Source organism: Podarcis pityusensis, assembly GCF_964106645.2.
Source record: "Podarcis pityusensis genome assembly, chromosome: 1".
Classification (NCBI taxonomy): domain Eukaryota; kingdom Metazoa; phylum Chordata; class Lepidosauria; order Squamata; family Lacertidae; genus Podarcis; species Podarcis pityusensis.
The window spans coordinates 8,007,413-8,030,102 of record NC_138028.1 but is presented as its reverse complement, the minus strand read 5'-3'; the positions used below and the strand labels follow the sequence as shown (position 1 = coordinate 8,030,102).

The 22,690-nt window shown below is 41.4% G+C and overlaps 2 protein-coding genes and 1 long non-coding RNA gene across 3 annotated transcripts in view; 2 read left to right on the top strand and 1 right to left on the bottom strand.

Annotated features, from left to right (window-relative positions):
- Positions 1–1,446: 1,446 nt before the first annotated feature.
- Positions 1,447–22,690, top strand: part of LOC308469772 (potassium channel, subfamily K, member 16-like) — a 43,227-nt gene continuing 21,983 nt past the window's right edge. The window contains exon 1 of the mRNA XM_080992700.1: positions 1,447–1,550. The gene's annotated coding sequence lies outside the window, so the exon portion shown is untranslated. The remainder of the gene's footprint in view (positions 1,551–22,690) is intronic.
- Positions 1,810–7,286, bottom strand: LOC308470389. Its single transcript, XR_013982403.1, has 3 exons — positions 7,153–7,286; positions 3,063–3,202; positions 1,810–1,943 (listed from the first exon to the last, which is right to left on the bottom strand). It is a non-coding gene; the product is annotated as an uncharacterized lncRNA (long non-coding RNA).
- LOC308469748 (potassium channel, subfamily K, member 16-like) lies at positions 3,119–21,731 on the top strand (the record flags this gene model as incomplete). Its single annotated transcript, XM_080992652.1, has 5 exons — positions 3,119–3,313; positions 6,048–6,168; positions 7,626–7,789; positions 11,221–11,383; positions 21,344–21,731. 5 exons carry the CDS (start codon positions 3,119–3,121, stop codon positions 21,508–21,510), a joined length of 810 nt encoding a protein of 269 aa, XP_080848778.1. The 3' UTR covers positions 21,511–21,731.

Genomic DNA, 22,690 nt, shown 5'->3' with positions numbered 1-22,690 from the left:
CTGAAAGCAGAGATGTGCGCCACACCCCATAGTTAAATTTGACTGGACTTAACCATCCTCGGGTTCTTTACCTTTTATCTTTATTACTTCCTGTGATCGGGACACTATTTCTGTTGATGTAGCCTAGAGTCACTTTGGAGAATAGAAGACATGGTGGAAACAGTTACAGATAGGTAGCCGTGTTGGTCTGCCATAATCAAAATAAAAAAATCCTTCCAGTAGCACCTTTAAGACCAACTAAGTTAGTTCTTGGTATGAGCTTTCGTGTGCAAGCACACTTCTTCAGATACTTCTTCAGAGTGTATCTGAAGAAGTGTGCTTGCACACGAAAGCTCATACCAAGAACTAACTTAGTTGGTCTTAAAGGTGCTACTGGAAGGATTTTTTTTATTTTGATGGTGGAAACAGTACTTTAAGAAAAAGGGTTTATTCAGCTATTTACACCTTCAGTCTGCATGGAAGGAGTCCAGCTCTTACGGCATGATCAGTTCAAGAGGCAGCAGTACAAGCATCCTTCAGCCTTTCTCTCCAAGATGAATCTCTCCTCCCCCCCACCTTCTTTCTCCCAGAAACCCCTTGCCCTCCCCCAGAGCAGGTACCCTGGCAAACTCCCAAATCCCCAGTTTTTGTTCACACCTAAGGTCAAGAGGGAAGTTCCCTTGCATTGTTAATGGCCCCTATTGTACTCTTGATAGCCAGAGGTCAGCCAGGATAATTTGCATAAGCCAGCACAGGAATTCCCTGTCTGGAACAGCTCTGCAGTTTATGTTCTAATCTAATCCATATCCCAATTGATCAAAATCCTAGCATTTATTCATTCTGAGGGCTTAACAATAGCATTAGCTTTGCTGCTGCATCACACTATTGACTCATGTTAAGATCGTGGTCCACCAAAACCCCTAGATCCTTTTCACATGTACTGCTAGTAAGCCAGATTGTCCACCCCCACCCCATATATTTGTGCATCTGGCTCTTCCTTCCTAAGTGCAGAGCCTGACATTTGTCCCCATTGAAATTCATTTCGTTAGCTGGGACTCAATGTAGAGTTGCAAAAAAAAGGACAAATTTGTTGACTTCTGCTTTTAGCTATGGATCACTATGACTCTGCCCATGAAAAAGGGGACATGTCCTGGAAAAAGAGGACAAATGGCACCCCCAATCCTGATTCTTTCTTCTGTGGCATTAGCTGCCCCTCCCAGTTTGGTGCCATCTGCAAATCTGATGAGCATTCCCATTGCTGGATGTAACAATAGATCAAGCTTGCTCCCTCTAAAATATTGAAGGCTGATCTTCCTACCAGCCTCTCAGACCTGGAGGCTTTCAGCAGCCCATCAGGTACAGAGGGCATGACCTCACAGAGGATCAGGTAAGCCAGTCCACAAAAGAGAGTAATATACCCATGACCTCATAGAGCCCATGAAGGTGTGGTCAGGCTGCTTCTACCAAATAGCTACCCAGTGAAAGAGAAGCACTGAGACTCTCCCATCAGATATTGGAAGTCAAAGAAGTGGATCATTTAAGAGGATTTGGAATCAAAGGACCCTGTCAGGGTGAGTGAGGGGCCAAGCAAAGACCTCTCCCCTCCTTTCAATTCCCTCCTCCAAATGACCCCTGGGCTGGTGATGGATGTGGGAAAACACATTAGCTCCAACATGACAAAACCTCCTGGTTTTCTTCCTCCATGTTTCCCAATGATCTGTATTTCTTAAAAAAAACCTAAAACAAACCTGGAAAGAGAAAGTGTGTTTTGACATGCAGTGTCCTAACATTCCGACCAACTTTCCCGGGAAGTCATTGAAGCAGTCTTGATTTTTCACAGTCAATATAATCTTTTATTTTGTTGTTGTTTAGTTGTTTAGTCCTTTAGTCCTCTCTGACTCTTCGTGACCCCATGGACCAGAGCACGCCAGGCACTCCTGTCTTCAATCTTTTCTTTTAGATGCCTATAAAACATGAAGCACATTTTCCCCTAGTTTTTCTAGCAACATATTCACATATGGTTTGGTCCTCAGAGCTTCCTTGCAATGTCATATTCTAGACACATTTTTTGGGGGAGAAACAGCAGCCGTGTAGAAGGCAAAGTAAAGGGGGAGATTGGGTGAAAAAAACACAAAACTCTATACTTCACAGAGTTGTTACTGTAATTCACCAGATCATAACCTATTACAGTATTTCCCGATTTTTAAAGATGTGTTTCCCCACAAAGCCATTTTGTCATGGGAGAAAAGGTCAAATTTATATTTTTTGAACATGTGATGCCATATCGTTTGAACTAATGTTATTTTTTCAATAGTATCTTGAATATTAATGTATTTAGACCCGAGTGCCACCCATCTTTCTTGCAGTGCTACATAGGAATATTCCAAGGTAGCCCAATTTGGAGTTACTTTCAATTGTGGGTCTCCAGAATTGTGTACCTGACAGTAAATATGCTTAGTGATACAGTTCTAAAGAGCATTGTCTTCCCCCTACAAGGTCAGGTTCAATGACTGCTATCTGTTGATATACATTGATAAGTCATGATACATTTTGTTGATGTTTAATAATGCTAATTTAGATCAATCTTGTGGTAATAATAACACACAGTTGACTCATGTTCAGCTTGTGGTCCACCAAGACCCCTGGGTCCTTTTTGCATGTACTGCTACTTAGAAGAAGAGTTTGGATTTGATATCCCGCTTTATCACTACCCGAAGGAGTCTCAAAGCGGCCAACAATCTCCTTTCCCTTCCTCCCCCACAACAAACACTCTGTGAGGTGAGTGGGGCTGAGAGACTTCAGAGAAGTATGACTAGCCCAAGGTCTCCCAGCAGCTGCATGTGGAGGAGTGGGGAAGCGAACCCAGTTCACCAGATTACGAGTCCACTGCTCTTAACCACTACACCACACTGGCTCTCCCATCTTCTATTTGTGCATCTGGTTCTTCCTGCCTAAGTGCAGAACCTTACATTTGTCCCTGTTGAAATTCATTTGGTTAGCTTGGGTCCAGCTATGGAGAGTGCCCAGCTATGGGGCTGTACTATTGAGTCTGGGTCAAGACAAATAAGGACTTGCTTACTAACCTATAGTCGCTCTTGTGTCTGCTTCTTCCTTGGCCCTCATTTCCACACAGAACAACATGCGTGTGAGCAGGGCACAGGGCGTCATACTGCTGGCTGGCTTCCTGACTTACGTGGTGATGGGGGCCCTCGTCTTTGAGATTCTGGAGAAGGATCACAACAAAAAAGTAATAGATGCAGTGTTTCACCTGAAACATGATTTTCTTTTGAACTACAGCGCTCTCACCCCAGAAGAGGTGGAGTTATTCATACAGGTAAGGCATTACTTCAGGAAGACTGAAAGAGATGACTAAGGCATGACACCAGAGGTTGAGAGGTCAGAAAGTATATATGGGGGGAATACGGTTTAGGAGGTGGGAATTGAGGTGGGGACAGAATTGTTGTTGTTTAGTCGTTTAGTCGTGTCTGACTCTTCGTGACCCCATGGACCAGAGCACGCCAGACACTCCTGTCTTCCACTGCCTCCCGCAGTTTGGTCAAAACTCAGGCTGGCAGCGGGGACAGAATTAGTGGCCAGCATAAAGCCATAAGGACTCACCCTTCCTTCTGCATGTGAAATTTTATCCCCATGGAGGGTTAGGCAAATTGATGGAGGATAAGACAATGAATGGCTACTAACCATTATGGCTCTGTTCTGCCAACACTGTTGGGGGCAGCATGGGCTTCTCCACACTGAGCTTTCCTCCACTCTTTCCAGGCCTGGCCATGATTTAAAGCTCCGTGTCTGAGCACCATTTCATTGCTCTGGGGCTTTTCTCGTGAAAACCAGCTTGTTAACGGCAATCCATTGAAAACCCAAATTGACGTTTGCTCCGATTCAGCTATAAGGAGCAGGTTTTTGTTAGTATTAGCACTGCATTTGTTGGGAAACGTATTTTGCAAAGAATAATTTAGGGAAAGGAGAACATACGCCATGTAGCAGCTGCAAAACAGGTGACTCCAATCAAGGTCACAGAAAAGCTGAATCATTGCCTCGGAAAACCCAAATTTACATTTCCTCCAATTCAGCTATTAAGGGTGGGTTTTTGTTAATATTTGTACATTCAAACCTTGGTTGTTGAACTTAATCTGTTCTAGTAGTCCGTTCGACTCCTGAAACGATTCGAAAACCAAGGCGTGGTTTCCGATTGGCTGCAGGCACATCCTGCACTCAATTGGAAGGCACAGAAGCTGCATCAGACGTTCAGCTTATGAAAAACTTTCGCAAACCGGAACACTCTCTTCTGGGTTTGCGATATTTGGGAGCCAAAATGTCAGAGTACCAAGGCATTAAAAAACCAAGGTTCAACTGTACTATATTTGTTGGGACACGTATTTTATAAAAATATATTGGGAAAAGGAGAACATACGTCATGTAGCAACTGCAAAACAGGTGACTCTGTTCAAGGTCACAGGAAAGCTGAATCATTGTCTGGTAACTGCCTTGAAAAGTGTGCTTGTGCCTTAGAACAGAGGGTGGGAGATGGGGTAGTCTCACCATTGTTTGGTTGACTGAGAATATGGGAGAGCCAATACTCCAAGCAGACTCTGTCCAGAAGAATTTAGGAAGACAGCCAAGCCAAGGGGTAATGATTTATGCATTGCTACTAAAGTGTATGTTTTTGGAGCAAGAAGACCAAACCCTCTCTTGGACTCAAGGGAGAGAAACAGTTAGTATTGAACTTGAGATATAAACAACACAGCTTGTTATAGTGTTGCCATCAGTGCTATTGGAGTGCGGCCTTTGCCTGGAAAGAGTGGAGGAAAAGTTGAGTGCGCATAAGCCCTATGCCTACCAGTTACTGGGGGTGACAAGTGAGGGGAGGGCTGTTGTGCTCAGGAGCTTCTGGAGAACGATCGCCACAAAAAGTAGAAGAGGCGGCAACATTTCACATGAAGGAGGAATTTTTTTGGAGCTACACCAATCTCAGCCCAGAAGAGGTGGAGTTATTCATACAAGTAAGGCATTACTTCAGCAAGACTGAAAAGAGATGACTGTGGCATGACAACAGAGGTCGAGAGGTCAGAAAGTACTGTATTTTTTGCACCATAACACTCACTTTTTTCCTCCTAGAAAGTAAGGGGAAATGTCTGTGCGTGTTATGGAGGGCATGCCTATGGGTGGCATGCCTACGGATTTTCCTCCTCTAAAAACTGCGTGTGTGTTATGGTTGGGTGCGTGTTATAGAGCGAAAAATACGGTATATATGGGGGGAATACAGTTTAGGAGGTGGGAATCGAGGTGGGGACAGAATCAGTGGCCAGCATAGAGCCTTCCTTCTGCATGTGGAATGTTATCCCCATGGAGGATTAGGCAAATTGATGGAGTGTGTGTTTTTGGAGGAAGGAGAGAAACACTTAGTATTGAACTTGAGATATAAACAATAAAGCTTGTTATAGTGTTGCCATCAGTGCTATTTTTCTAGGAAAAGAGGTATCGGAAGTTCCCGGAACTCACCATGAACACCTCCCTCCTTCTCCTATAATGGCAAAGGTGCCTACTTGAGAGGTGCCAGAACTGAGTTCCAGAGAGTTCCTGCTGAAAAAAGCCCTAGTTGCCATCCTGACCAGTCAAGACTTGTCTTCAAGTCTTGTGTAAGGAGTCTATTTTATAACTAAGCTTTGAGGGTGAAACCACTGCATCACTTTCAACAACCCATACATAGACCACAGTTTTCACTGGGAAAGCTTGGTGCAAACCACAACAAGCACCCCTTGGAGTGCGGACCTTTGCCTGGTAAGAGTGGAGAAAACGTTGAGTGTGCATAAGCCCTATACCTATCAGTTACTGGGGGTGACAAGTGAGGGGAGGGCTGTTGTGTTCAGGTCTTGTTTGTGGGCTTCCCATGAGCATTGGGCTGGCCACTGGGGGAAGAACATGCTGAACTGATCCAGAAGAACTGCCCTTCTGAATGCATCGTGATTTGGTTAGCGGTATCTGGTGATAATCAGAGGAGGGGCTATTCTTATTGCTGGAATATTCAAACTGAGTCTTGCCTTCAATTGCAGAAATTAATAAGATCTGTTCGGAAGGGCATAATTCCAGCAGCAACCCACCCTTCAGAAAAATACAGCAACTGGGATTTCGCTAATTCTTTCTTCTTCGTGGGCACTATGTTAGCCACAATAGGTACTGTCATTTGGTTCTGGCTTCTCCCCGAATATAGTATGCAGGGCATTCAACTGCTCTCGCTTTTGCTCCTTCATCATCCTTCACATCTCATTTTTGTCCTCCCTGTTCATTTATTGTATGCCCAACAAGACCATTCCCTGATTAGTTATTTATTCCCTTCCATCCAGTAGTTGGGCTAGGGAAACGAGTTCAAATCCCACCCGGTGCAACTGACCCCACGCCCGTCTCCCAATGCAAATCTGTCCCTCTCAGCACAACCCTATGCATTCAGTGGGACTTGCTCCCCAAATAAATTATCATTGATAATTTAAGACAAGCTTTTTGCTTTGTTTTTCAGCCTCTTAAATAATGCCTCTTCTTACACCAGAAGCCAATTTGCATTCTGGATAAGAATAAATTAATAAGTATTAAATTGGCAGATAGATCAGCCAAGTCTTAATTGAGACCAATCGCAAAGGAAACTAAAATGGAGGTTTTTCTGAGCAGTAAGCTTACCCTGAGGGCTATTATGGGGTATCTGGGCACAATGGTAGTTCCTCTGTCTAAGATGCTCCTTGCATGCCCTATTTCATCACCAAAGACATATCATCCTGAAGCAAATAAGTTTTTTGTATTTCATTGTTTAATCCAATAACTATCACCAATTTTGAAAAACTGAAAAATCTGAAGGTTAAGCATGTTTCAATTCACAGGCAAGGCTAGGTCAGGCTGGAATTGAGAGAAATCAAATTCCTTGAGCATTCTTAAAGTGTTTTGCGGCTTTGGAATTGCAACTTATTTTAGCCATGACGGTCACGAATGGAGGAACTCCGCTCTCTCCTCACTGCAGATCAGCCTACATTTGTTTTCATTGTCATGAAAATGCAGTGATCCCCAGATTTTCATGACAAATATATTATCAATCTTTTGGTTTTTTTTTTAAGGGTTGCCATGATGAGTCTCCATTTCACCCAATGTTTCACAAGGTCTCCAAAGTCATACCTGCACACTTGGCCTCTTCCATTGCATCTCAGGTCAGTTCTTCCACAGTGGGCCTGTCCGGTCCAAGGAACAGGAGGGAGACACTTGAAGCTCCCACATAATTATCCTAACACCAAGTGCATCGGCATAAAGGAGGTCAGTGAGTGCGGTACATAAAATAAATACATTGGGCTGTATTCAAGGCTGCCATTTCGGTTGTGCATAGACCTCTGCTTGCACAATGAAACCCCTCTTCTCCTCTCTGTACCCCTCTGAGCATCCTCAATGTCTGCGCCAGAGGGTATGGGGATCCTCTGGAGCAGATTTGGGGGTTGTACAGGAGAGAGGAAGGAAGCAGCAGTCAGTCTCAATGCACAAGCAGCTCTCTACTGGAAACAACCCTTCGTAGGGACCCTGCTCTGTAACTTCTCTAGGCAACTGGCAAATTGACAGTTGCTGACGTCCTTTGCAACCCTTTCTTAATCTTTCAACAGGCTATGGAAACGTCTCTCCGCAAACGAAAGAAGGTCAGATCTTTTGTATTATTTTTGCTCTCTTTGGAATCCCCTTCAATCTCATCTGCTTGAACTATATTGGCTTTTTAGTCTCAAGACTCTTCGAAAGCTGTGCGAAGAATGTGTTTGGGAAAGGAAAGAAGGTAATTCAGTTACTTTATCTGGAGATGATTTTTAATCTTACCAGTCAGACTGAGGCTCCGGTCTGGTGGAACGCTCTGTCTCATGAGACCAGAGCCCTGCGGGATCTGATTTCTTTCCGCAGGGCCTGTAAGACAGAGTTGTTCCGCCTGGCCTTTGGCTTGGAGTCAATTTAATTCCCTCCCCCTCTTTCTTTTTCCTTTCTCCTCCTGTGAAGAGGCTGCATCTTAATGTTTTAATTTTGTATTTTAATCTTGTTTTTTTAAATTGTGTTTTAATCAACTTGTTTTTATTATCGGTTGTTAGCCGCCCTGAGCCCGGTCTTGGCTGGGGAAGGTGGGGTATAAAAAAAAAATATTATTATTATTATTATTATTATTATTATTATTATTATTATTATGTCAGCTTTGATGAGAACAGGATCCTCAACTAGATGGGCCCTTGCCTGATCCAGCAGGGTTCTTCTCTTATTATATTGCATATACATATGCAAATATGATTAGTTGCCTCGATAAGAGGTGGAAGACAAGAATAATTTAGACATGTGCATTATGCCCTCTAAATAAGTGAGGAAGATAAATTCAAGCTCTGCCTTCAAATAGGAATGGGAGAAGCTCGCCAAATTATTTGTTTTAAGAAGCTCATATTTTTGAAACATAGCTGTTTGCCTTTAGTAAAACTGGCTCCAGTATAAATTTGCAAAATATATCTTCCTAAATTCATGGAATTTATTTTTCTTAATTCTCCAAAATGTTAGTGGGTGCGAGGGAGTGTGCAACAATGTACAGCTTAACAATGTACAATGTACAGCTTAACAATTCGTCACCTTTTCATCCATAAATGTTAACAAAATGTACAACACAGTTTAGATACAGTGGTGCCCCGCAAGACGAATGCCTCGCAAGACGGAAAACCCGCAAGACGAAAGGGTTTTCTGTTTTGGAGGCGCTTCGCAAGACGAATTTCCCTATGGGCTTGCTTCGCAAGACGAAAGCCCATAGGGAAATCTCCGGGGACCTCTTTTAAATGCTGTGGTGGGGAGCAAAGCCTTTCCCCCCCTCCGGCCTTCAGAAGAGGTCCAGGAAGGCCGGCGGGGGCCGAAAGGCTTTGCTCCCCACCGCCAGCATTTTAAAAGCAGTCCGGCATAGCAGGGAAGAGCTTCCCGCTATCGCGGACGGCTTTTGAAGGCAGGCGGGGGGAGCAAAGACTTTCGCCCCCCGCCGGCCTTCAGAAGAGGTCCTGGACCTCTTCTGAAGCCCGGCGGGGGGCAAAAGTCTTTGCTCCCCCCGCCTGCCTTCCCGGGGCAGCGGAGACTTCTCTGCTGTCCCGGGCGATCTTAAAATGCTGGCGGGCGGCAGCGAAGCTTTCGCTGCCACCCACCAGCATTTTAAAATCGCCCCGGGACAGCGGGGGCTTTTAAAATGCTGGCGGTCGGCAGCAAAGCCCTCCTGTCCCCGGAGCTTGCGGGGCGGGAGGTGGGGAGAAGGGCTTTTCTTCCCACCCCCAGCCTTCAGAACAGCCTTCTGAAGGCTGGGGGTGGGAAGAAAAGCCCTTCTCCCCCCCCCCAGCCTTCAGAAGAGGTCGGGGGACAGACTGTCCCCGGACCTGGTCTGAAGGCGGTTTCCCTAGGAACGCATTAATTGATTTTCAATGCATTCCTATGGGAAACCGTGCATCGCAAGACGAAAAACTCGCAAGAAGAAAAAACTTGCGGAACGAATTAATTTCGTCTTGCGAGGCACCACTGTATTACAAACTCGGACATTACTTTCCCCTATACAGTGGTGCCTCGCAAGACAAAATTAATCTGTTCCGCAAGTCTCTTCGTCTTGCATTTTTTTCATCTTGCGAAGCACGGCTATTAGCGGCTTATTGGCTTAGCGGCTATTAGTGGCTTAGCGGCTATTAATGGCTTAGCGGCTTAGCGGCTTTAAGAAAAAGGAAACAAACTCGCAAGAACTCGCAAGATGTTTCGTCTTGCGAAGCAAGCCCATAGGGAAATTCGTCTTGTGGAACGACTCAAAAAACGGAAAACTCTTTCGTCTAGCGAGTTATTCGTCTTGCGAGGCATTTGTCTTGCGGGGCACCACTGTAGTTCCATTTTTTTCAGTGTTTAGAAAATCAAGTTTGCCAAGTTAACTTGGGATTACGACAGACCAAGGCTTTTAGTTACTTGCCTGTTCTAAAACGAAATCCTTTTTTCTCAAGCCTCTTATCCTATCTGTTCTATCTTCTTTACTCAGCATTTTCCCCTCACACTCCCGCTCCAGTCCAACAATCATTTTAAAATAAAGTCCATTCAGCCTCAGTCGGGGGGGGGGGCATAGTAAAACCTTGTTAAATTCCTTATTAAGCATAAATCAAAGCCTCCCCCTTCTTTTCCTTGGTAACAAAGTACCATAGCCACACAATTATTCCATTTTTGCAGGGGAGGACAAGAGAGAAAAGAATCATTTGGATGAAAGCACAAAGTGTTTTGTCCTCCCCTTTCCTTTTTGGCTGTTACGGGGAATTTCAAGCTTCAGGAAAAAACCCACACACATTCAAATACCTTCGAAGAACCAAATCCCATCCTTTCGGCAACTGATTGATTGCAGCCCATTATCATATGCCATTTCAGGAGTGCCTCATGATTAACGGCAATATTCCAAACTGGTGATCACAAATCATGCCAGAGATGGAGGTTCGTCCATGGCAAGGACACCCTTCCCAGGGCACACCCGTTCTGCCTTTCAAGTTGGCAGAAACGGGCTTAAACGACACGGTGGGATGCAGTGAACTCCCCAGAACCATCTGAGGAGCATTGCCAGAAATCTTACCTCATAAATCCTGGCTTTCCCCTGCCTGAACAGCTCCTCTGCCCCAGAGGGCAGTAGATCCTGACCACCATAAATCATGACATCAGCACCAAACCACGCTCCAGATGAAGTCTAATTAGGGTGGAATTATTATTATTTATAGGGATGCGGGTGGCACTGTGGGTTAAACCACAAAGCCTAGGACTGGCCAATCATAAGGTCGGCAGCTTGAATCCCTGCAACGAGGTGAGCTCCCGTTGCTCGGTCCCTGTTCCTGCCAACCTAGCAGTTCAAAAGCATGTCAAAGTGCAAGTAGATAAATAGGTACCGCTCTGGCAGGAAGGTAAACGGCGTTTCCGTGCGCTGCTCTGGTTCACCAGAAGCGGCTTAGTCATGCTGGCCACATGACCCGGAAGCTGTACGCCAGCTCCCTTGGCCAATAAAGCGAGAGGAGCACTGCAACCCCAGAGTCGGTCACGACTGGACCTAATGGTCAGGGGTCCCTTTACCTTTTTATTATTATTTATCTGTTAATGTAGCCTAAAATCATTGTGCATGGCTCAAGGCCAAGAAAACTGAGTTCTGTTTCATCAAACCTTTCTTTTTTCCTTTTCTTTTCTTGCTTTATCTTTCAGAAAACAGCAAGATATATTTTCCTGTTCGTGGTTGTGGGAATTCTAATGTTTCTTATTTTGCCATCGTTCCTCTTTCAATGGGTGGAGGGCTGGACTTTTTATGAAGCTGTCTATTTTACATTTATTACACTTAGCACCATTGGTTTTGGAGACTATCTAATAGGTAAGGCTTTCAAAATACTTTCATATTGTGAGCTTAACCGGTTTTTGGGGTGTTATCCATGAAGAACTTTAAAAAATGTTAAAAGCATCTATACAAAAGAAACCAGAGGCATACTTATTAGGCTAACTGGGAAAAGACATACCTCAGAAAATGAAAGGAATTTTCTTATATGCTACAGCAGCTGCCAGGATAATATACGCTAGCAAATGTAAAGTGAAGCAATATCCACGGAAGAAGAATGGTTATACAAACTAACTGAATTCATAGAAATGGCAATGCTAACTGCCTATATAAGAAGGCTGACAAACCAAAACAGAACATGTTGATATGCTTAGACTAAAGGAGTAAAGAGGAAAGGATAAAACCAATTAGGATGCAAAAAGGAAATTAAAATTCAGTAACATAAAGATTGTACTGAAATTAAAAGTTAAGGAAGTTGAGGTGTGGTGGAGGGGAGTGATATGGGAATTCATGGGGGGTATAGGTTTATGTATGTTTATATGTTTTTTCTTTTGTATTGAAAGGGTATCTTACCTTTTTCTTTTATGTAGTATGAAAATTTAATAATAATAATAATAATAATAATAATAATAATAGCCATCTCAATGAGTACTCATCAATGGTTCCTTGACATCCTGGAAAAAAGTGACAAGTAGGGTGCCACCAGGTTCTGTTCTGGGCCTGTTGTTGTTCAACGTCTTTATAAATGCTTGGTTGAATGAATTGAGAGGATGCTTCTCAAATGTACAGCTGACACTGAACTCGGAGGGGTAGCTAATGCCACAGAAGACAGAATCAATTCAAAATGACCTTAACAGATTGGAGAACTGGGCACAAGCTAACAAAATGCATTTCAATAGGGACAAATGTAAGGTTCTGCACTTAGTCAAGAAGAACCAGCTGCACAAATACAGGATGGGGGACACCTGGCTTACTAGCAGTACATGTGAAAAGGATCTAGGGGTCTTGGTGGACCACAAGCTTAACATGAGTCCACAGTGTGATGCAGCAGCAGCAACAGCAACAAAAAAAAGCTAACGCTATTCTTGGCTGCATCAGTAGAAGTATAGTGTCCAGATCAAGGGAAGTAATAGTACCACTCTATTCTGCCTTGGTCAGACCACACCTAGAATACTGTGTCCAGTACTGGGCACAACAATTTAAGAAGAATGTTGACCGGCTGGAAAATGTGCAGAGAAGGGCAGCCAAGATGATCAAGAGTTTGCAAACTAAGCCTTATGAAGAATGGTTGAAGGAGCTGGGTATGTAGGATGTGCACCGATTGGAAATGTGGTAGCGCAACCACCCCAAAGCTTTTGCAGGCCAAAACATCATCATGAGCCCAAACCATCACAAATAGACAATAATACGGACATTGGCAGTTTCCTGTGTTTGTCTTCCCACAATTCATTTTTTGTTAAAAAATAATAATGTTTTATTTAAGCATATTTATAAACAAACAAACAAACAAACAAACAAACAATAAAGTACACACACTTAACCCCAAAAGCCAAAGAGAGTAAAGGGAAAGGGTAAGAAAGAAAAAAGGATGAAGTACCACAGCCATTTGACTACCCTCCACCGGCACTGGACATCTTTGAGTCATTTAAGTTCTTATTTACATTGCTATCATTTATCATGGTGACAGCAGCCAAGAAATTAAAAGATGCCTGCTTCTTGGGAGAAAAGCGATGACAAACCTAGACAGCATCTTAAAAAGCAGAGACATCATCTTGCCAACAAAGGTCCATATAGTTAAAGCTATGGTTTTCTCAGTAGTGATGTATGGAAGTGAGAGCTGGACCATAAAGAAGGCTGATCGCCGAAGAATTGATGCTTTTGAATTATGGTGCTGGAGGAGACTCTTGAGAGTCCCATGGACTGCAAGAAGATTAAACGCATCCATTCTTAAGGAAATTAGCCCTGAGTGCACACTGGAAGGACAGATCCTGAAGCTGAGGCTCCAATACTTTGGCCACCTCATGAGAAGAGAAGACTCCCTGGAAAAGACCCTGATGTTGGGAAAGATGGAGCACACAAGGAGAAGGGGACGACAGAGGACGAGATGGTGGGACAGTGTTCTTGAAGCTACCAGCATGAGTTTGACCAAACTGTGGGAGGCAGTGGAAGACAGGAGTGCCTGGCATGCTCTGGTCCATGAGGTCATGAAGAGTCGGGCACGACTAAACGACTAAACAACAACAACAACAATCATCTATTACTGTAATTACTTCTTTTATAGTACTATTATGGTATAACATCAAGTCACCTTACAAGCTTAGTCTAAACATATCAGCATGTTATCTTTAGAGCAGTGTTTGTTCATATATTCTTCGAACCATATCCATTCTGCCCTTAATTTCTGGTGTGTTTGATACCTTATTACCGTAATTAATTTTGCCAATTCTATAAACTCTGTTAGTTTAATTAACCAATCCTCTTTTGTAGGTATGTGATTTCCTTTCCAGTTCTTTACAAGGAGTATTTTGGCTCCTGAGATTTCATATAGAAATAATTTTCTCCTATCTTGTGGAGACTATGCTCAGCAGGAATGTCTCATGGTTTTTTCCTATAGATATTCTGAGCATGTTTTTAATTCTTCATGGATGCAGCTTCAATCCCCCCCCCCCTTTTTCGCATCCCCACCATAAGGGCATCACTTCCAGCAAAGGTTGGATTTGGTCTTATAGATTTTGGCAATCAATGGTGTCATGTCCCATCTATAAAACAACTTCATCATGTTCTCTTTTATAGAATAACAGGAAGTGAATGTTAGTCAATTTTCAATAGTCTTTCCCACTGGTCTAGTTCTATTGCATATCTGATATCTTGGGCCCATTTGATCTGTGCTTCTTTTATTTTCATCCTTTAGATCCCATTCTAGTAATAAATCATATACTTTAGATAGTAATTTTTTGTTACTTCCTAATAATACTTTTTGTAATTATGTTTTTTCTTCTTTAAAGCCTGATATATTTTTAATCCAAGCTAAAAACATTATTTAGTTGATGATACTGGAGCCAGCCCGTGAGATGGTACCTAATTTCTTCAAATGTTTTCATTTTTTTTTATATATATGATTGCTATTAATTTTCCAATAAAAACAAATTTATAACATCATTAAACATCAAAAACTCATCACATATCTTTTTTTCTTTTAAACTTCCATCAACATGTCTGATAATTTTCTGTAATTATCACAAATCTCCACATTTCTTAATTTATATTGCACTATATATATCTTATCTTACCATGTTGTTTAAACAATATTTCTACCAAATCTTCTTACAGAGCTTCTTGAAAACTTACAAACGTTATATCATTATCACAAATATTTTTAATATATTCTGTAAATTTACTCCAGACCTCAGTGAATCTTTGGTCTCGTCGGTTGCGAATCCTCCCTGTCAATCTGTCCAGTTCCGCGAATTCCATTAATTTCGATCTCCATTCTTCAATCGTAGGCATTTCTTCTTGTTTCCATTTCTGGGCCAAAAGAGTTCTGGCTGCTGTTACTGCATACAGAAATATTTTCTGATCGTTCCTTTTTATTTCACCACCTAATATTCCTAATAGAAATGCTTCTGGTTTTTTAACAAATGTATATTTCAGTATTTTCTTTATCTCATTATATATCATTTCCCAGAAGCACTTCATTTTTTTACATTCCCACCACATATGATAAAATGTCCCTTCTTTCTCCTTACATTTCCAACATTTATTACTCACCTTATACATCTTACTTAATTTAACTGGTGTTATATACCATCGATATATCATTTTCATAACATTTTCTTTAATTGTGGTACATGCCGTAAATCTCATCCCTTCCACAATTTAATCCAATCATCAAACTGAATGTTATATCCAAAGTCTTTGGCCCATTGAATCATAACTGATTTAACCTCTTCATCCTTCAAATGCCATTCTAATAATAATTTATACATCATAGATAAATTTTTAACTTCATTAGTCAATACTTCTCGTTGAAACCTAGATTCTTTTTCAAAATAGCCTCTTTCTGTAACCTCTTTTCTAAACATTTCATTAATCTGAAAGTAATGCAGCCAATCGTTTACATATTCTTTCACTTCTTCATATGGTTTCATTTTCCACTTACTTCCCTCTTTCTCAATTAAACTTCCATATGTTATCCACCTCCCAGTCATATTGATCTTTTTAACACTCATCACCTCTAATGGTGATAACCAGTGTGGTATTTTGGGTTCAAGTAGGTTTTTGTACCTACCCCATACCTCAATCAGAGATCCTCTAATAATATGATTTTCGAAACCTTTATGCACTCGTTTTTTTTCATACCATAAATATGCGTGCCAACCGAATCTATTATCATATCCTTCCAGATCTAACAAATCTGTATTTTCTAATTTCATCCATTCTTTCAACCAACATATGCACGATGCTTCATAATATAATCTCATATCCGGCAGGGCGAAGCCTCCCCTCTCTTTTAAATCTGTTAACAACTTAAATTTTATTCTCAGCTTTTTGCCCTGCCAGATATATCTTGAAATCACTTTTTGCCACTTTTTAAATATTGCAACTCCTTTAATTATTGGAATTGCTTGGAACAAAAACAGCATTTTCGGTAACACACTCATCTTTATCGTTGCAATTCTTCCCCAAAATGATAATTTCATTCTACCCCACACCTCCAAGTCTCGTTTAACTTTGTTCCATACTGGTACATAATTATTTTGAAACAAGTCAATATTTCTGGGAGTCAATACAATCCCTAAATATTTCACTTTCTTTACCACCTCAATCTCAGTCTGTTGCTGTATTCTTTCACTAGTTTATTGGTCTATGTTTCTCACCATTATTTTGGTTTTTTTTCTTATTCAATTAAAAACCTGCCACCTGTCCAAATTCTTCTATTTCTTTTAATACCTCTTTAATACTCTTTATGGGATCTTCTATCGTTATAACCAAGTCATCAGCAAATGCCTTTACTTTATATTGATTACGGCCAACTGACACACCTTCTATCTGTTCACTGTTTCTTATTGAACTTAGTAAGACTTCCAGGACTGATATGAATAACAACGGTGATAAAGGACACCCTTGTCTTGTACCCTTAGTTATTGCAATATTTTCTGTTATTACATTATTAACAATTAATTTTGCTCTTTGTTCGGAATATATTGCCTTTATACCATTTAGAAAAGACTGGCCCATATCCATCATTTCTAGATTTTTTAACATAAATTCCCAGGAAATATTATCAAAGGCTTTCTCCGCATCCACAAAAATTAACATTGCTTGTTTATCCTTCCTGTTAGTCAGATATTCCATTATATCAATTATATTTCTTATGTTATCTTTCATCTGTCTACCAGGAAGGAAACCTGCTTGATCCTTCTGTATCATTTCCTTTAAAATCCTTTTCATCCTATTCGCTAAAATGTTTGCAAACATTTTGTAATCATTATTTAATAATGAGATCGGCCTGTTATTCTTGTGTCAAGTCTGAGTCCTGTTTGGGAATGAAAGTTATATGGGCTTCTTTCCAAGTCTCTGGTATTTCTTCCTTTTTTAAGATGTTATTCATCACTTCTTTTAATGGTACTAACAGGGTGTGTTTCATTTCTTTATAATATCTTGCACTAAATCCATCCGGTCCCAGTATTTTTATTACAATTCGATATTTTCTGCACCTCTTTCTTCTTTAAATAGTCCTCTATTTCTTTTGTATTACATCTCCCCTTTCTTTTGTACAATTCTCTATAGAAGTCTACAAATCCTTTCCTAATTCCTTTCGGATTTTCAATATCTTGATCTTCCACTTTTATTTTATTTATTATATTTTGCTCTTTCCTTCTTTTAATTTGCCATGCCAATCATTTTCCAGACTTATTTGCAAATTCAAAATTCCTCTGCTTCATTTTTTTTATATTCCATTCCACTTCCTTATTAATTATCATCGCAAATTGAGTTTGAAGCACTTTTAAGTTTTGTTTCACTTTTTCATCCTTGGGCCTCGTAGTTAGTTTTTTCTCATTTTCCATAATTTGTTTTAGGATTTCCTTTTTCCCTTTTCCTCTCATTTTATTTTTAATTGCATTTTGCTGGATGAAAAAACCCCTCATCACCGCTTTACTAGCGTCCCACACCATACTCATTCTTGTGCCTTTATTCACATTATTTACAAAATAGTCCGTTAGGCATTTCTGTGCCCTTTCCACTATTTTCTGATCATCCAGCAAGTTTTCATTTATTCTCCATCTGAAAGATTTTTCTTCATATCCTTTTAGAGTACATTTAATTGCGTTATGATCCGAGAAGACTTTTGGTTGTATTTCGATCTTTAAGATTCTCGATGTTAGTTCATTGGATATCCATATCTGATCGGTTCTTGACATTGATTGGTTTGCGTCTGAAATAAATGTAAATTGTTTTTCTAATGGGTGTCTTAGTCTCCAAATATTGATCAAATTACAGTTCTCTACCACTTCAAAGAATGATTTTGGAAGTTTCCCTTCTTTTGTTTTCCCAGACGCCCGTAGTCTATCTATTTCCATAGAAACTACATCATTCATATCACCCATTATTATAATCTTTTGATCCAAATATTCAAATAATCTTTCCTCCAGGTCCTTAAAGAAATCCATTTTATTTCCATTCGGTGCATAAACTCCAATGATTATAAGTTTTTCACCTTGCCAATTGACTTGAACTGCTATAATTCTCCCTTCTTCATCCTTAAATATTTGTTGCGCCTCCAATTTATTTTTAATATACAATACCACTCCTCTCTTTTTACTTTTATCAGATGAAACAAACTCATTTCCTAATTTTTTATTTATCAAAATTTTTCTGTGCGCTTTTTTAACATGTGTCTCTTGTTGGCATATAATATCCAAATTCTTTTGTTTTAAATATTGTTCAATTTTATTTCGCTTTTTTATCGTTCATTCCATTAACATTCCATGTCCATAATTTTAACGCCATATTGTGTTCCAATTAATATTCCAATATTACAGGGTTTTTTTTATAAATTCTTTTCTTCTTCTTCTTCTCCTTCCTCTTCTTCCTCCTGTTCATCTTCTCCTTTTCCTCTTTTGTCCTTTTTATCTCTCCCCTCTTCCTCCACTGATCTTGAGAATTCTACTCCGCTGGCACCTGCTCCCCTCATTCCCACTTCCTCTTCTTCTGTCATCAGCTCCTTGTATCTTCTAAAGAATTTATCCACTTCATCTGGTCTTGTAAGTCTGTGCCTTTTCCCTTTATATGTAAATGCCACTCCTTCTGGAAATTCCCATTTAAACTCAACCTGATTTTTCTTCAAAGATTGTAACAAATGTCTATAACGGTCTCGTTTTTTCAAAAGGCGAAGTGGTACATCTTTAAAAATAATTATATAATTCCCATCAATATTTAATCTTTTTTCTCTATTTTTTTTGTAAAATTAAGTCTCTCATCTCTTTATCTTTGAAAATAATCAAACAATCTCCAGGGAATTTCTTCGCTCTAGTTGTCCTTGTCCTTATTTGAAAGGCATTTTGTATTGTTTTAGCCACATCCTCCGCTTGCAGGTCTAACCATTGGGCAATCTCTGCCGTCAATTTTTCTTTTATCAGTTCTCCCTGCACTTCAGGCACAGACCTCAATCTCAGATTTGTCTGTCTTTGTCTTAGTTCATTCATTGCAACCGCATCCCACAACTCTTCCTGTGTCTTGTTAAATTCAGATACTTCCTCTCTAGTTTTTTCCTCTTCTCTTTTCATATCCTTCATTTCTAATTTAGTCTTTTTCAATCCTTCTTCTAAATTTTGTGTTCTCTTATAAATCTCTTTCATTTGTCCTTTTAGTTTATTAACAGTTACATCTATTTTTTTGTCCACTTTCTCTAGTTTGTTCTCCATCTGCCCCAATTTAGACTCTATATTTTTCTCACTATTTTTAATATCCATCTTTAATTCTGCAAACATCTTTACTATTTCTCCTTTCCATTCTGGTTCTTGCCTCGACGTCCTCCTCTCTACCGGAGTTGCACCCTCACTCTTTTTTTGTGCATGCGTCATTCTCCAAAATTATTTCTTACCCCTTATACAAATCTCCAATTCAGTTAGGGAGGGATTTATTTAATATATTAGTCCACTGTTTCCCTTCCGCTTTATTTATTATTTCCAAATCCAATAGCAATTTTTAGAAGTTTTAAAATTTTAAAATTTGAAACATATAGTTCAAACTCCCAAACTTCACCACTTCTTGGGGATCCAGGGCACAGTCCTTCAATGGCTGTGCTCGTTTCTCTCTGGTCAGGGACAGAGGGTGGCGCTTGGGGGGGAATTGTCATCGCGCCACTCCTTGGTGTGTGGAGTGCCTCAGGGTGCGATACTCTCCCTGATGCTTTTTAACATCTTTATGCGCCCCCTCGCGCAGCTTGTCCGGAGTTTTGGGTTGGGTTGCCATCAGTATGCCGATGACACCCAACTCTATCTGTTGATAGATGGCCATGCTGACTCGGCCCCAGACACACTGACCAGATGTCTGGAAGCTGTGGCTGGATGGTTACGTGGGAGCCGGTTGAAGTTAAATCCTTCAAAGACAGAGGTCCTCTGGCTGGGATGGGGCGATATGGGATTGAGGGGGCAACTCCCATCTCTTGCGGGGGTGCAATTAGTGCCAGCACCGTCCGTTAAGAGTTTGGGTGTAATCTTCGATACCTCCCTCTCTATGGAGGCGCAGATTGCAGCTATAACAAAGGCGGCATTTTTTCATCTCCGCCAAGCTAAGCAGTTGGCTCCTTATCTTTCTCGCCCTGACCTAGCCACTGTGATGCACGTGACGGTCACCTCCAGACTGGATTATTGTAACTCGCTCTACGTGGGGCTGCCCTTGAGACTGACCCAGAAACTCCAGTGGGTGCAGAATGCCGCGGCGAGACTCCTTACAGGGGCTTCGCTGCGAGATCACATTCACCCGGTGCTATACCAGCTGCACTGGCTCCCGGTGGAGTACAGGATCAGGTTTAAGGTGCTGGTTTTAACCTTTAAAGCCCTATACGGCCTAGGACCCTCGTACCTAAGGGACCGCCTCTCCTGGTATGTCCCACGGAGGACCTTACGGTCTTCAAATAAAAACATACTGAAGGTCCCAGGCCTCAGAGAGGTTAGGCTGGCCTCAACTAGAGCCAGGGCTTTCTCAGCTGCGGCTCCAGTCTGGTGGAACGCTCTGTCACAAGAGACTAGGGCCCTGCGGGACCTGACATCTTTCCGCAGGGCCTGCAAGACAGAGCTGTTCCACCAGGCCTTTGGTCAGGGCCCAGCCTGACTCCCTCCTCTGGCAACCTGCACAGAATTTTGCTTAATGGTTGCCATCAATTTGATTTTAATTAATTTTTATAATGAAATGTTTTTAGAATGTTGGATTATTTGACTGTTGTTAGCTGCCCTGAGCCCGGCTTCGGCTGGGGAGGGCGGGATATAAATAAAATTTATTATTATTATTATTATTATTATTATTATTATTTATATTTTAAATCCAAAGGGGATAAAAGGATGCAGCACCTCTAAATACAAAACCCAAATCAGGCAGAACACACTCTACAACTGATATGTTTTCAATTTTAACTGGCCCTGCTCTTGTCTTACTACTTGTTTATATGTTGCCCAATTCCCTGACATCTTTATTTTTTAAATTGAAAACGCTTCTAACGGTGACAGAGACCATGCTGTATATGGTTCCAGGAAGGGTTTGTAAGTGGTCCAAAAGCCTTTACAGGCTCAAACATCATCATGAGCCCAAACCATCATGAATAGGCAATAATAAGGACATTGGCAGTTTCCTGTGTTCATCTTCCCACAGTTCAGTGGTAGAAATGTGTTTTAAATGTATGGTGTGAACACAACCTAACAACGTTTAGATAAACTGAGTTGGCTTGTCCTTTAAATCACCTCCTCACGCATTATTGTTGCTTTTCTCTTGTGTCTCGAGGGAGGAACCATGACAGGAGCTACTTTGTGGGCTACCAGCTGCTTGCAGCCATTTGGATCGTCATTGGTCTGGCCTGGATATCTGTGCTGTTTGAACTGTTTTCATCATTACTGGCACCTGCGGATCCAAAAGCAGCCTCACAAAAAATAAGTAAAATGCAAAGATAACAGTGCCCAAAAGGAGTCAGTCTGCTGGATTTCCACTGGAGGAGAATTTATCATTGCATTCAGGTGGAGTCTGACATAAAAATCAGTTATACTCAACAACTTCCATTGAGCTTTTTATAATTATATGGCATTGCGACATTCAACTGATTCCTTAAAAACTGGCTAGCTGGTCTATAAATTAGTAATTCCTAATAAACTGTGAAATAGCTGGGTTTTCTGCATCAGATTATAATGCCTCTTCATTACAGGATATGTACTGTGTTTTAGCAACAAGGAGAGAAAGGAAGGGTCTTACTTGGATTCTCAAAACTGGAATGTGTGCAGTGGAGAGCAACCAAGATGACCAAGGTTCTGGAAACCAAGCCTTATGAGGAGTGGTTGAAGGAGCTGGGTATTTTTATTCTGGAAAAGAGGGGACTAGGGGAGATATGAGAGCCGTCTTCAAATATCTCAAGGGCTGTCACATGGAAGAGGGAGCAAGCTTGTTTTCCTCCTGCTCTGGAGGGGAAGACTCAAACCAATGCCTTCAAGTCACAAGAAAGGAGATCCCAGCTAAACATCAGGAAGAACTTTCTGACAGTAAGAGCTGTTCAGCAGTGGAACCGTCTCCCTCGGAAGGTGGTGGGCTCTCCTTCCTTGGAGGTTTTTCAGCAGAGGGTGGATGGCCATTTGTCCTGGATGCTTTAGTTGAGATTCCTGCATTGCAAGGGGTTGGACTAGATGACCCTTGGGACCCCTTCCAACTTCTATGATTCCATGATTCTAAGGGGCATTTTCGTCCAACATCAGGACAGACAAAGGGTCCCACGTATAGTGGGAGGGAGGTGGTGGAATTTTATGGCTTGAGGACCACACTGGCCTTTGCCTTCCAGTGGACACTGCACCCTCACATGTGTGAACGCCTACGTGTGCACACACACAGGCAGACACGCACAAGGACCCCCACACACAACCCCCCCACGAGAGCAGTGGAGATCAGCTTAGGTGGAGGTGGCAACTGCACCCCTACTCATCAAAAGATAGATGGGCATTCAAACTCCCCCCTCCCAGGACATCCCATAGAATAATCGAAGCGAAGTTGAAAATGTGGAGGACAGCCAAGGTCTCTTGGCACTTGTTTGGACAAAGAGCGGGGAATTCTGAATGCTTAAGACCTCGGGCCTCCACTAGAAGACAAAGA